The sequence below is a fragment of the Syngnathoides biaculeatus genome, chromosome 9 (assembly GCF_019802595.1).
Source record: "Syngnathoides biaculeatus isolate LvHL_M chromosome 9, ASM1980259v1, whole genome shotgun sequence".
Classification (NCBI taxonomy): domain Eukaryota; kingdom Metazoa; phylum Chordata; class Actinopteri; order Syngnathiformes; family Syngnathidae; genus Syngnathoides; species Syngnathoides biaculeatus.
The window spans coordinates 13,660,112-13,675,673 of NC_084648.1; the positions used below are offsets into that span (position 1 = coordinate 13,660,112).

Here is a 15,562-nt window from a genome sequence, read left to right on the forward strand (position 1 = left end):
TGTACCCTGCTTATTGGTTGGCAACCAGTTCAGGGTGTACCCCGCCTCCTAGGCTCCAGCACTCCCTGGGACCCTTGTGAGGATAAGCGGCTAAGAAGATGGATGGATGGATGGATAGATGAATGGGTCTATTACATGTGTTGCTCCATATTGCATGTTCCTTTATATTGTTTTTTTTAAAGGGTAGCAACAACACGGCATTGCTGCTAATTGTTACACCGTGTGCCTTAAAGTTAAAGAAACAGAGGCTATGTGATTATTTAAAATACATAATGCACAATTATCTTTGTTTTATGTTTAGTTTAACAGTAAAATTCAGCACCGAGTGGCCAGGAAAGAATATTTAAAATTATTTCTGCCAAACTGCTACTTGTTGTGAAGGGAGTTGAGTCACCCAACACCAAACAGTGCTTGTATCTCATGACTAAACTAGCAACAACAACAATAAAATAACGGCAAATCGAAGGCTCAAGCCACCACACCTTTTATTGGGGGCGTGCATCAATGACTTTCAGATATTTTTTACATTAAAAAAGAAATAAAGCAAGCTATGTGGGTAATTTGACTAATTTATGCAATGCAAACACACTGAGTAGAATAGCAAAAACCATATAGGGTCGAATAAATAAATCACAATATCACCTCGAGGACTGTAGAGCCAACCGCTCATTTGGCATTTCATTGCTTTTTTTTTTTTTTTTTTTTTTTTCTTTTCCTATTCAATAAAAAAATCCCCTCGGCAGTCCAAACCTATTCCAGGAAGCTTTTATGGAGAATTTTCAGACAGTCAGTGAAATCACAAAAAATGGACAGAGGGCACACGAGAATAGAGGTACAGCATAGTGCCTTTTTATTTGATGAGACCATTAAAAGGAACATGCTTTGCTCTGTCTTTTGGGGTACACATCTACTCATCAAGTGTAAAATGCCATGTACGTGAACTGCCAAAGTCAGTTTCGCAACCTATGACTTAGCAGCTAAGCTACAACTAAAAACCCTAATCTAAAAAGTGTTTGGGTGATATGTCGGCTCCAGGTGCTACACAACTGCACGCTAATTTGAATTTAACTTGGCTGCCTCCACGGGTGAAAATACAGTCAATGTGTTTACTGTCTTTGTGGATGCCCAAGTTCGTCTTCTTCGAAAGTAAAAACTCAGATATGAGGCTTCATCCAGCTCAGCCCCTGGTCGTCATGGTAACAAAGGACATACTTGCCTTTGCGCATGCAGCAGTAGGGAAAGAAAAAAACCACCTGATATTATTAGGTATAGTTCTAGAGTGGGTGAAAATTATACTGGAATTCTTGATGCTTAGGGTACAGTAATAGGTCACATCTTAGACCTGGTCATCTCTAAGGATCTTGAAATTCTATCAATTGACATTGAGGATATAGCTAACTATAGGAAGTGCTCAATCTCAACAAATGGGAATGACCGATGGGGTCTCTCAGAGGTCAGTTCTTGGACCCTTCCTGTTCAGTTTGTATATGCTACCCTTGGGTCAAATTCTTTCATTTTGACTATCATTGCTATAAAGATGACACACAGTTATATTTAGCAGTGTCTCCAGATGACTACAGTTCAATTGAGGTGTTGTGCCACTGTCTAAAACAGCTAAATAACTGGATTTGCCAACATTTTCTTCAACTTTTAACTAATTGTTTTTGGCAATAAAAAAAAGGATTGCTGTTTGTAAATACCTGGACTCACTATCTTTAAAAGCAAAGACCAAGTCCGAAACCTTGGTGTCAAAAAAAATCAATTACTAAAACCGCCTCTAACCATGTGAAGAACATATCAGAAGTGAAGGCTTGCATGTGTCAAGATGACCAGGAGAAGCAACCATGCTTTTATCTCAAGTACACTTGACTGTTGTAATGGTCTTCTGACTAGACTCCCTCAAAAGAGCATTAAACAGCTGCAGCTCATTCAGAATGCTACAACTCAGGTTCTGACCACAACAAAGAGGTCAGAGCCTATTACTCAAATTCTAAAGTCTTTACACTGGCTTCCAGTCAGCTTTAGAATACATTTTGAAGTTCTACTACTGGTCTATACATTTCTAAATGGTTTAGGTCCCAAGTACATGAAAGAAATGCTAATGGCATATATACCCAGTAGGGCTCTGTGATTGACAGACTCGGGTCAAATAGTGGAGCACAGAGTCCAAAGCAAACATGATGAAGCATTATTTGGCTATTATGCTGCACACAAATGGAAAACGTTGCCGACAGTTGACATCAACCCCAAGTGTGAATGTTTTTAAATCTAGGTTAAAATCTCTTCTTTTTTTCTCAAGCTTTTTAAGAGTATTCAAGGCTGCAATATTAGTATCAGATCGGAAGTGAAAAAACCTGGATCAAGACATCCCTAGCATACAGTATATTGACAGTGGCATGTCACAAATGTTTCATTTCAGACACCTGCGCACTGTTTAAAATTGTGAAAGAAAAGAAAAAATCAGCACGGTATGCCGTCTTTGACATATCATAATGATCAAAAATGTTTGCTCATTTGTTCTGTAGATATGACCCACACAAGATCCTCCTCTCCTCCTGAGAACGGGCCAAGGGAACAGAAATGTAAAAGCTATCCTCGCAACGAGAAATCAACAAGCCATTCGGTCAGAGCATCTCAGGAAGCACGTGGGCAATTCCGACCCACGCAGGCCGGCGGGCACGGCAGGAAGAACCACCTCTCGCCCATCCGTTCTGACCAGGACAGCTGCCAGGATCAGTGGGACAGCAGCGGGAGCGGAGGAAGCCGGAATAAGTGCAAGTCCACCTGGAGACCCGTTCGCGAGGTGCTAAATGTGGATACTGTACTCAACGAGCTCGAGCTGCGTCGTCAACAGCAGCACGACAGCCCCCGACGCAGCAAGGCAGAACGAGCGCACGGCGAACAAGGTCGGGACCGCGAACGAGAGCACGCACGGACCAGGGAAGACCGCAAGCAGAAGTGTTTGATGACCATTTACGAGGACGAGCAGCGTCACGAGACGGAGAGTCACAGCTCCGTGGAGTCGGACAGCAGGGCCACCCAGCAGAGGGGCGGCAGGCTGACGGCGGGGACGAAGACGCTGCTGCGGAGTGACACCTGGACCATCCAGAGGACCGAGTCGGGATATGAGAGCAGCGACCGGCTCAGTAGCGGATCCACTAATCCCGACTCACCCGGCGTCGATGGCTTTGCGGCCAAAGAGCAGCGGTCGGCAACGGAAACCCAGTTCCAGAGGTAAGAAACACTCGGGCGCCATGTTCGGAAATCACTTCCTGTTCACTATTTCACTGTAGTGAATAAATGTTGACAACGATGCACCAATTCAAGATGCGATCGTATTGGTCGACGTCAGATGATATGTCGAAGGATTCTGCACACTACACAAAAGATATGAAATTAAAATCAAAACCACTGATGGTCATGGATTATGTCACGCTCCAAGGAGTTTTGTCATTTCTGACAGAATGTCGGGCCCGCTCGTAAAAAAAAATATATATATAATCATCATCATAACTGGGCCAATACCACGGCAAAATATTTCATTCTTATCCAGACATGAGGTCCATACAGCGTGGTGTGTAATTTTAACAAATCCACTCGAATATAGCAATACGAATACATATGCTAAAACATATGTGTAAAATTTGAGATTGAAAAACAAATGAACAGTGTTAGGAATGTTCTAATGACTATACAGTATAGCTGGGCATGAAAAGAAATGATTTTAACTTCCTATCAACTGAGGTTGATCCCGTATGTAGTAATTATGTAACCTACTTTTCATAAACTATTTTTGACTGACTGATACAAAAATCGCTGGGTAGTGATGAGGGTGTAGCCAATAAGTGAATCATTCTGAAAACAGCCTGACTCTTCTTTTTACACACCAGGATATGAACTCACTACTCGGACTGGCTATAGTAATAAAGTCAAAGGTTAATCGATTGTGGAACTAATTAATTGAATCTTGAAGCAAAATGGAATTCGCCCAGAATATTTGTGGGGGATGGAGACCAGGCGCAACTGTGAAGAGTGAAAGTCTGCAAACAATTGGCTTCCACTATAATTACATTGGAAAAAAAAAAAAAAAAAAGACAGCCTGTTGGCTCCTCCCTACACGAAACTTTGGTAAACCTCTCCATGACAGACGTTTTTTTTTTTTTTTAAATATGCATTGTTCTCAAATGAGTCCAATGCGTATTTAAAAAAGGAAAATAAACCGCTGGGATAGGCTTCAGCCCCCGTACATGGAAGAGTGCTGCGGCCACACGTTAACCTACGTAAACATCACTGTGACTGACGCATTTTTTGACGCATTGTTCTCAGATGAGCCAACTTGGCATTATAAATACTTTTTGGGAATTTGAGATTGAAAAGAATAATTCCTCTGTGTTTTTTTTTGGTTGGGCACCATTTATCACGTTTAATTGCCGAAATCCTTCGATCTTTTCTGGTCTTTTCCGCTGGTATTCCATAGAATGACCTCTTCGAATATCTGTCTCATCTGTTGTAACAACCACCAGCACAACAAGTCTCGGGCATTGTGAATATTCTGCTCCGGTTCAATGTCCCCCACATTGTCCAACAGCTCTTTTTGATCGGCAACATGGCGCCGTGAAAAGGGTGGCGTCATGTGCACGAGCTCTATACAGTAGGTGTTCATGAGATTGAGCCTTAAGAAATCTGCCGAGCAACAAGTGATGGCCTTAACCTGTGACATGACGAGAAAAAAGTTCCTTGATCGATTTTGCTGCATTGATCCACGTTTTTTTTTTTTTTTTTTCAGTTGTGAGGTTTCGTACTGAATCAGAAATTTATTAAAAAGTAGTCCCATCATTTTTTTTTTTTATATTTAGCAGTGTTTCTGGGAGTCTGGGTAAAAGCTTTGTGCCACATATTTGTATTCACTAAATTCATAGCTGCCCGTCTCCCACTGACCAAAAATCTTGTTGCGTGGAGAACACGGTTTTATTTTTGTATCACATTTGAAATCTTGTTTTTAGAGCAGTACCTGATCTCAGCTTTGGCCAAAAATAGCATCACTTTCTTCACTTATGATGATGACATTGATTCACTGTCATTCAAAAGTGGGTATAAGTTTGATTTGAGCTGACTTCAGAATTCAAAGCGCATTGTTTTATTGAACAATCTTTAGGGTAAATTGTACAACATCATGAACAAAATATAGAGAATAGACGGCAGTAATTTGGTGGCTTGGTGAGGAAATGAAGTGCTCCCATGAGTGAAAATATATTAGATTGATTACAGATTTGTTTTCTCAATTGCTTCAAGTCACAATTTCATCAAATTCCACAGAAATTAATAAATTATCAGGGATCAATAAATCAAGTTGTTGTCCCTTGTGCTGCGTCATCTTCTTGAAAGCGCCTTGAAACTCATTGTCGTGTCTCCTTTTTACTTTCAGCCAGCTGCACCCAAAGGCAGGCGATGAAAAGTCACCGTCACACAATGGTATGTTCCAATTATTCCTTTCAAAGCCTCTTTGGGTTTTCCTGGTAACATTAAAATCGTTAATGGTCATAAAGTGCAAATAACTACGCTGAATACTCTGTTCTCGAACAAATCGGTTTTCTTTTTTATTTTAGATTTATTTATTTATTTATTTGCTTCTATTTTTGAACAAAAATCGGTACTCGAACGCCCCCGACATAACCCGGAAATAACATAACGGCTGCACGGCCGAGCAGCTGACCCACGACACGCTTTATTGTGTATAGCGCAGCCTCTGTACGCAAACGTGTCCCGGTAGCTACATTTACCGACTTTTTTTTCTTCCTATTGAGGACTATTATCCCCCAATCACGGCTCCAAAGAAGTGACACTAGATAAGTTCTTTGGGAAAAGAAAAGAACTTCTAGGGGGCCAGTCACCCCCACCGAAGAAATTTCATACAGTAGTTGATAGTTTTCCTTTTATAATGCTCTGTTCCATTAGCATTTCTGCATTTTTTTTTTGTTTCGACGATTTCGTTAACTCCAGGTACGAGTTAAGGTTTTTGGATGTAAAAAATTTTGTTTGTAAAAATAAAAAAAAAAATTGTTTTGCTTTTCTTCCCCCCGTTATTGTTGTTTAAAGTTATTCTGCACTCTTGTTACTAAAAAAAGGTTTACAGGACTGGGGGCCGAGTTGCTACAGATACGGCAATGCAATGTACTCCCAAACTAGCCTACTCTACTACTAAAGCATACATTTTAAGCAAAAAATAAATACATTTCTTAAATTATTTTATTATATAAAGTCTTCAAACTATACTGTATTACTGCAGTTTATTATCAAGAAAAGCTAAAAAAAAATGCTTTAAAAAGCCCAAATATTTAGGTTTACAACGGATTATTTCGTTTTCCATTAATTGTAATGGGAGATATTGATTCGGTTTTCGAACAAATCACTTCTCGAACCACCTTCTGGGACAGATTGTGGTCGAGAACCGAGGTTTTACTGTCGAGTCTTATAGTCTGAGGGATTTCTGAGTTGATAATCTGCAAAACAAGGCTGAGGTGTTAATCTGAATCAATCAATCACTTCTAATGACAGCGATTTTGTGTATCCAAAAAAAAATGTAGTGACGTCAGAGGTTGGCATCTCAGCAAGGACTGTCTTTCTCTAACCTCCTCACCCAGGAGCCTTTAATCTGATGATAATCCCACTGAGGTCATGCAGAAAGCACAGCTGGACACGGCCGCTGGCACCGTCACAAATATCTTTCCCGTTGCTGCGCGGTGACGCCGAGCAACAACTTTCATCCTGGCAGGGCCTTCTGCAAGCCAACGGCCCGGGGGGAGGAGGAGGGGGGGGGTAACGCATCTATTTTTAAAAGGGGTTGGAATTTACCACCATTCGTGCCTGGTGCTGGTTGGGATCCAGTTGAGTCTATTGAGGGTGACACCTTGCTAATGCTGCCATCTTGTGGCTGCAAGTCAAAGCCATGACAAGGACTGCAAAGGATAATATGAGGAATGCTCAAATAACAGTGACACGGTGGCGCAGCTTGGCCTTGCAGTTTTGAGGTCCCGGGTTCAATCCCGGACCCACCTGTGTGGAGTGTCCATGTTCTCCTCGTGCCTGCATGGGTTTTCTCCGGGCACTACGGTTTCCTCCGACATCCCCAAAACATGCAACATTAATTGGACACTCCAAATTGCCCCTAGGTGTGATTGTGAGTGCGGCTGTTGTCCATCTCCATGTTCCCTGCTTATTGGTTGGCAACCAGTTCAGGGTGTAGCCCGCCTCCTGCCCGTTGACAGCTAGGATAGGCTCCAGCACTCATGCTACCCTTGTGAGGATAAGGACAGATGGATGCCGTTCAGAGCATCCTACGGGCGAACGGGTTAGTTGGAAATAAGTGGGTGTCATGATGGGTATAAAAGGAACATCCCCAAAAGGTTCGAGACGTACGCACGCATGGACGTAAAGACAGTTTGGGAACAACATTTGGCAATTTGGCATTTGACGGCGTGCTCCTCTCCGGGTCTTAAACATGTAGCCCACGAGATATTTTACGGCCTCCACCTTAATATGAAAGTATAATGGTAGTGCGGCCCCTGAGTTTTATTTGGATGGCACTTTTAGTGTTGTGTGCGGAGCTGACCAATCGCGGTGGGGTAGACGGCTATCGGACATGTGACATCAGCCAGGCTTGATACAAGGAGAGAAACGATTTTCAATGAGAAAGTTACAGCAGCATTGCCAAGTGTGTTTTTTTTTTTTTTTTTCCAAGAGGTTTTACACACAAGTTGTAAACACCAGCGTCCTTCATCTTACTTTGTGTTTAAAAAAAGATGTTTGAGAAGATAGGATTGTTTTTAATTTCTAATTTAAATTCCACTTAAATCCATGTGCGCTCAGCCAGACTCCGCCTCCAGCGGCCCCAAGTTAAATTGAGTTTGAGACCCCTGATCTAAGCTCAATAATATCGTCCAAAAATCTTGAGAAATGACCGCATACAAGCATTAAGGCTGAAAATGAAACATTGAATGCCTGTTATAGAAAAAAAGCACTAGTTTCTCTGTTATATCACAATTCTTAGTTTGAAGTAAATGCTTGATAGTCTCTTTTCTTGTTTCACTCTATTGCAGGTAAACATCAGGCAAAACCTCAGGGAAAGAACCAAGACCAGGTTTCACATTCACATCTCAAGTGCAGTCCAGGTTCAAGGTATTTCTCTCTCAAATTACTCTCATAAACTGTGTTAATACTGAAATGCGGGTACTCTAACCCGAGATCTGGAAAAAAAGGTTCCGTTGTCTTTGTGGATTCTCACGACATTCTTAATCGCTACGATGCTGTCATTGTTTGTGACTGCGGTGCAGGCGCAAATGCAAGTACGCGTCCGGTACTTGCAGAAAGACTTGCGAGCGGGAGTGCGTGGCTGCAGATAACAGGCAGAGCGAGCAGCAGGAGCTGACAAGCGGTCGAGGCCATGCGGGGGAGTGCGCGGCCTCGAGGCACGTCAACAAGACCAGCAGCTCCGAGTGGAACAGCTCAGACGACCTCGCCCTCTCGGAGTCCGAGGACAGGGACGGTTACCGCCCCGGCGACGCCGCCTCGTCCGACACACAGCATCCTCACGTCCCCCTGGCGTACCGCCACCCCCCCGGGAACACCGCCGTAGACCCTCAGCGCCAGCTAGGCCCGCCGGGTGGGGGATCTCCTCACCTCCGACACGGCCAGCGGCTTTCCCCTCAACTGGGGGAAATGGGTGACGCCGTGTTCCGCCCCAGGATGCTTCAAGAACCTTTCCAGGCCAGCCCCCGTCACAGGAAACCCGACATCTCCGGCCTGCGGACCTTCTCGGACGCCAGTTCCAAGTCGGGGTCGGACCCGGAGAGGAGCACGCCGTCGTCGTGCGAAAGCGATGACAGACTGGCGGCGGGGTGCAGAGCGGAGAAGAGCCCCCCCGCTCAGGAGGTCTCTCTCACCACGTACTTCATCGTGGACAATTGCATGACAGAAACGTACCGCCTCAAGTACCACAACCAGAGGCCTCTGCTGCTATCGGCCACCGTGCCGCGAGGCGGGGGCCCGTCTGAGCACAGGGACGCCGCCCGCATGCTCTCGTCTGACACGCAAGATGTGCCAAAAGCCAAACCTGAATCAAGTAAGTTAATTCAGTCCCTCATACCTCAAAGTTCTGCCACAATCACTTCCGTCAAAAAAGTCTGAACATCCATTCAGTTGTTAATCCAAAGGAAAATTTCCCATCTAGCTGAGATTTGAACCTGAGACCTCAGAGCTGTGATGCAGACATGCTCTTAAAGACATACACTCATAATTACAAACGCTACAGTACTTACGCAGCCCATCAATGTGTTTTATAATGACAACGTCCACCACCACTGCTTTAGTTAGCAGCAAAGTCTGGGCAACGTAGAGCAAAGACTAGCTAGACATGCTCCTTATGTTTACTTTCGATATTAATGGAGAAAGTTAATAAAGAAATGCTGTTTTTTTTAAGATGCAATGACCATCGCAGTATGTGAATAATCGAAGCAAAAGTGGTTGAACTGGACGAGATTTTCTCTTTTCCGAGTGGGAAAGGTCTGGTCACAAGCCAAAGTAGAAATTGCAGGATGAGATTTTGTGTCATTTTAAAGGTCCACCTTGGCACAGCCTGATCCAGGATGAAAGTACCGACAATACAGTACACACAAAAAGCTAATTCTGTATTTTAAAAATAGGCGGCAACATAACAACCTTAAAAGCATTCATCACGCCTGGCTGCTTGAAAAGTAGATCTTGGGGTAAAAAAGTCTGGGCACTCCTGTTTTAGTCCATCTTTGTGTTAGAGAGCGCACAAAACTGTGAATAGGTGAGTTCTTGAGCAAATAGCATTTGCCGCTCTCGTCTTGTGTGATGTAGCGGTTGTTTTTCAATCCCGCTATAACGGTTGAATTTTTTTTAAAAAATTGGTGGAACTCCAATTTATGCAACTTTTGGCGCTTATGAACTTGAAGGTATCACTGCAGTTCTACGATGACCGTTGATGTTTTTTTTTTTTTTTTTTTTGTCTGTCCGTTTTGTTTCCAGGTAATACGAGCAATAAGCCCACTGCGAAATGGAACCCGGTGACAGCCAAAGGCCTGGATGAACGAGGTTTTTTATGAGTCTACCTTTTACTCTTTCTTTTTTGTTTTGTTTTTGTTTTTGTTTACATGCATCAACTGTGCGGTCACATGAAATTGAAAATAGATGCCAAAGTGTTTACAGAGGTGGAAATACACTATCTGGACAAAAGTGTCGGGACCACGAGGCGTTGCACCTTGCAGGGACTGAAAATGCGCTGCTATTATGATAAGGCGTCGGTCGGAGTGCGTTAAAACCTCGGACCTGGCGGCAACTGTCGTCCTTCATCCTAAATGTTATTGACCTCCAATTCTGCGCCGTTCTCACCCACGCATGCCTTTCTGGACCTCGCCTTTATGACCTCATCCACAACTCTTCCCACAATGGCTAGAATTGTCCAAAACGTAAGCGGTGTACACACAAAGTCACCAAAGGGCTGATTATTGGATGGCTCTGAAAGATTATCCTGAGTAATAATCCTGTCGTGCTGTGTGATGATCTGATATGATACTCCCCTTTCGTTTATATCGTGATATTGTCGTGCGGGATACTGGGTTAGCTCTGTTCCTATGCTAATTTAGCAGCCACGACAGTAACAACAACTGTCGCCTTTCTGTTATGTCATCCTTGTGCCTCACACGCCAGGCATGACTAGTTGATTTGCGGTCAATCCGACTGCTTTTCGTTGTACTCTCTTTCATTGCTCCTGTGACGGTGACGGTCTAGATAGTTATCAGGATATAAAATGTCATATATGGAGGGTTAGGTTAGGGTTAGGGCCAACAATTGTAATTTTTAAACCTTTGCAACGTTTACAATCGCATATCCTTATTGAAGGGAGCCACGGGGTCCGTGATCGTGTCGAAAGCCAATTAGGAAGAGAACTGGATCTCGCGCTGTTACCGGACCAAGACCTTAGTGTTGTCATGTTTGTATTTCCCTGCCCTGTGGCTCTATGTTGCCTCTCACAGGTCAATCTTCGTATAGCAGAAGATAACCTAAATTGTCTCGCAATGGACCTTTCCGACTGGCGATCTTAAGCTCCGCCCCCTTAGCTACAGTTGCTATGACCCACAAACTTCCAAAATGGTGACCGAACAGTACAGGTTTGAAGTGGATTCTCTATCGCGTAGTCCAGATAATATTGCAGTATGTTTTTTGCCGAATGCGTCAGACTTGTCCAAGAGAGTTCTACAGCAATGTCTCAACTATTTCACGCTAGGAAATGTATGTACACGGAATTAAGATTTTGGACGGAGCAGGACGCAACGTCAGAGTTGCAGCGAAACGTTGGCGATCAATGCAAAAAAAAAAAAAAAAAAGTTTAACGCCTCATAAACGTCAGATTGAAATCCAACAGCCCCTTGAAACCTAGCATGATATCTTTCATCAGGATTGCACGTTCCCTAAGCGCATCCGAGGACCGTTTTCTTCATACACATTAACTTTTCCAAGTGCACGCTACTGACAACCAACATTGCTTGTGGGACAACATGGCGGCAGGGCCGTGTCAAGCCAATGCTGCTATCTGATTGGCTATTATCGTACGAGTGATTGACAGGTCGGAAAGGTCCATTAAGAAGAGAACTGAATCTCGTGCTGTTCCCGCACCAAAACCTTAGTGTTGTCTTGTTTCTTCTTCTACTGTTCTTTATCTTCTTTGTTTTTCCCTGCCCTGTGGCACTATGCTGCCTCTCACAGGTCAGTCTTGGTATTGCATAGAAGTTAACCTGAATTGCCTCACATTTGTCGGTGTTCATCAGTACGCTATAAGAGCATTAAGCACACACTTTTCCTCCATGTGTGTGGGATTTCTCACATTAAAAAAAAAAAATATATATATATATATATACATATATATATATATCGCCGTGTGTGTACCCCGCATAAGATAAAGAATTATAAATCACGACTTGTTTTTTTTTATTCAATCGTGTGTCCCAAATAATTTTGTCCACATAGCGTGATTCTTCTACACTGAGTGGATCTTATTTATGCAAGCTCGTCACTTATAAGTGAGGCCTCGTTCCAAAATGAAAGATGTTCATTGTTTTAAGCATTGTGAACGCACCTCCCTTTCGCACGCACGCACTTGTCTTCCACTTTCCGTTTCGCCATCAACTGGACAGTTTGCACTGAAACCTCTTTTAGACATCTTATGCAAAATCAGATTTGATATATGTATAAAATTTGTTTTTTTTTGTAAAAGCCTGCAGAGGTGCTGCAGTGGAGCCGAACACTGCTGAGTGTCAGTCCTTTTTAGACATGAATTTGTGATGATACGGCAGTACTGTATGATGTCATATTTTCCCACTGAAGCGCATTACATCATCAACGCTCACGGTAGTTAGCTTACATTGGGAACGAATACTACACTATGGTGGCTCCCTGCAGGTTGAACTTTATCAAAGGTCGGGAGGTAAAGTGCAACATATACTGTACAATATCAGTGTTTTTATGATTTTGAGTTGATGCACTACCAGAGACGAGTGCGATTTAAGTGTTCATTTCAAATATTTTCACAAAAATATGACATTTATTTCCCAAGTTATTTTATGTACAGTACCTCTATTAACAGGGGTTTCAACATGTTCGCAACTATGAGCACAAGTTAGGAGACGGCAAAAGCAAGACAATGGTCATCGATTGTGACGACAAAAATGTCAGGGAAGCTTTACTACAAAAATCTGAACAGTGTCTGCGATGAAGTAGCGGCATTTTCTATGGTGGCATGTGTGTGCCAACTACCGTTTAACATTTAAAATGCAACCATAACTCCAACTATAAGTGGGTGTGCACACTTGTGCAACCAAATTTTATTTTTTTCTTCAACTCCTCCTGAAAAGATTGTTCAATTCAATTGTACAGTAAATGTATTTTAGTAAATATTTTTTTACTTATTTTAACATTTAGTACTACTATTATATTATTTTTATAATGATATATATTATAATTATAAATTAATATATATTAGTCATTGTGTAATATTTATATAATTTAATATTTTTATTTTAGTAAAAATTGTGTAGTAAATTGTATGGTAAATGGTTCTCATTATGGTGGGAATGGTTTTGAAATTTTTATCATCTCATAAAAGCCTGGCATTTTCCAATGGGGGGGCATGTAGACTCATATTCGGTGTATGTATACCCTTCAGCCTAAACTGATTCATAATTACCCCTATTATGTTTTGAAAGCAACCCAAGATGTTTTGAAAAAGAAGGGATTCACATCAGTGATCTGATCCAAACCCTATAGAGGTTGCATTTTACAGACTGACGACATAAGCAAAAACAGCAGAAGCCATAAAGGAGTAGCAAGCAAGGCAGGTGGTCAAACGCTGCTGACAATAGCAGCACTTACCTCTGAATACCTTTCGAACCCCTGAAATGGAGGTACAATATGTCATGTTTTTGTGAATACATTCATAAATGAAAGTTGGCATCTCCAATCCAATCGATTGTTTTGTTTGAAATCGACTGGGAGGGCATTCGAAGGCAACCAGGCACATCGGCAGGTCACATTGCGACATAAGCCCTTATCACCGAGTCCGAAGTGGCGCCGCTTATCGCTTCTATTTTTTTTTTTTTTTTATGACCTGCCAGCGTTAATGAGTGACGGACGATCATACAAATGTGTCCATAAAGATTTTTTTTTTTTTTTAGCAGAGTCGGTGATATTTAAAGTGATTAAAATGAGATTAAAGGCCTCCACGTGGGAATCTGTACAAATAAATTGCATGTCAGCCACCCACAAACGATGCAAACGTTTTTTTGCCTTTTCCCCTCCGTCGTTCTCCCGTACTCCATAATTGAATCCTATCTCTGTTTCTGTGCGCACGTTTGCTGAATGATGCCCGTGAGATTTCGTATCCCTGTCTGACGTCGTGTTGGGCTCAAATTCTTAAAAAATGTCCTGCAAATTCCCCCCCAAATGTGCATGTGGCCTTTACCAAGTCTTACTAGCTTGCTTGTTACAGCAAAAGCATGAGCATGGAAATAGTCCAAAACGACATCAACTATCCAATATTTATTCAAACGTACTAATTCGATTGCTGTTTGTAGATTGAACTGTTTTTGGTTTTTTTTTTGTTTTGTTTTTTAAACACTTGAATGTTCTTAATCTCTCGTTTCTACGAATGCATCTGTTGTAAATATATGACCGTATGAAGCAAATAATGGACTTACAAATCGTCCAACGTTATACTATGCATTAAGTTGATAAGGTTAGACATTTGTAAAGATTTTGTTGCAATCTGTATCCTTGCAAACCACATTTAAAAAAACAACGTACACTCGTTGGACACTTCTTTTGGTACACATAATGTTTGCAACGATGATGATGATTATTATTACGTATTATAATTACTGCATTTTTTTTTTTTATTTTAGATTTATGTAGCACCCGTCAAGGGGGAAAAAAAATCCTATGCTAACAAATTGGACTCTACAAATATACCGTAATTCCCGGCCTACAGACCGCAGCTGGTTATAAGCCTCACCCAGTACATTTGTAAAGGAAATACCATTTGGTACATATGTACCCCGCAGCTGTGTAAAAGCTGCAAGTGCCCACATTGAAACACGAGATATTTACAAAGAAAGACGGTACACAGAGTTTAATGCTAGCACCGCCGCGCTAACGCTAATGCTAGCGCTGCGATGCTAACGCTAGCGCTGCGATAACAGGGCCGGTGTGATGGTCTGAGCGTTCCCGGTGCTGAAAGTTCTTGTGATTAATGTGCATGCGTGTATATTTTGTAAACTTCTGGCCAGTCTGAAACATCCCCCTCCATGCTTCAGCATGTGCCATTCAACAACTTGTCGCCGAGTGTTCATGTCCGCTATGGACATCTCAGAAAGACGAACACAGCGAGCGTACATCTATGTGTATATCTTTTTTTTTCCGTTAGAAAAAAAAAATTGCACAATTTCACCACATCACCGCATAAACCCCACCGTTGAAAGCGTGTGGAAAAAAAGTCACGGCTTACAGGCCTGAAATTACGGTAATATTGCACGTTTTTCTTTCACGTTGCGGAATTATTCATTTAGCGCTATTTTTATTATTGTGGTTGGTTGCAAGGTTATTTAACAGTAGTGGATCCAACACAGATTAAATCCGTAAAATGTACAAGGGACAAATAAATCAATTAAAAAGACAAAATGTGAGGTGGGTGAATAAAAATTGGCACAAAAATAGACTTTTTTTTTTTCATTTTCTTAGCAAACTGGTATTTTTTATTGTATGTTATGATGCTGAGTTTAAATTGACTTGTGCAATTATTCTATTAGAGTGACTATATATAAAAAAAGATTACGACAATCATTTGAAATATTAGTCACACCATTTTGGTCAAGACCATTGCAAACGACGACCGTGATAATAAATATATCGCAAAATGAATTTTAATATGATCTTTATTAGGCGTGATCCTTCATCTGAAGCGCGATACCAAATTAAACCCACTTGCATTCGT

At 41.9% G+C, this 15,562-nt stretch overlaps 1 protein-coding gene across 6 annotated transcripts in view; it reads left to right on the forward strand.

Moving 5' to 3' along the window:
• The window catches only part of usp53b (ubiquitin specific peptidase 53b), a 43,404-nt gene that overhangs the window by 11,996 nt on the left and 15,846 nt on the right, over positions 1-15,562 (forward strand). For 5 of the 6 annotated variants that reach the window (XR_009796512.1, XR_009796513.1, XR_009796514.1 and 2 more), the window contains 5 exons: positions 2,526-3,234; positions 5,426-5,472; positions 8,097-8,175; positions 8,331-9,118; positions 10,048-10,113. Coding sequence is in view for 1 of the 6 variants with exons in the window: in XM_061830753.1 (XP_061686737.1) it covers positions 2,526-3,234; positions 5,426-5,472; positions 8,097-8,175; positions 8,331-9,118; positions 10,048-10,124 (1,700 nt within the window). In the remaining 5 variants the exon portion in view is untranslated. Of the gene's footprint in view, positions 1-2,525; positions 3,235-5,425; positions 5,473-8,096; positions 8,176-8,330; positions 9,119-10,047; positions 11,961-15,562 lie in introns of those variants that run through there. The other variant, XM_061830753.1, reaches the window with a different exon arrangement.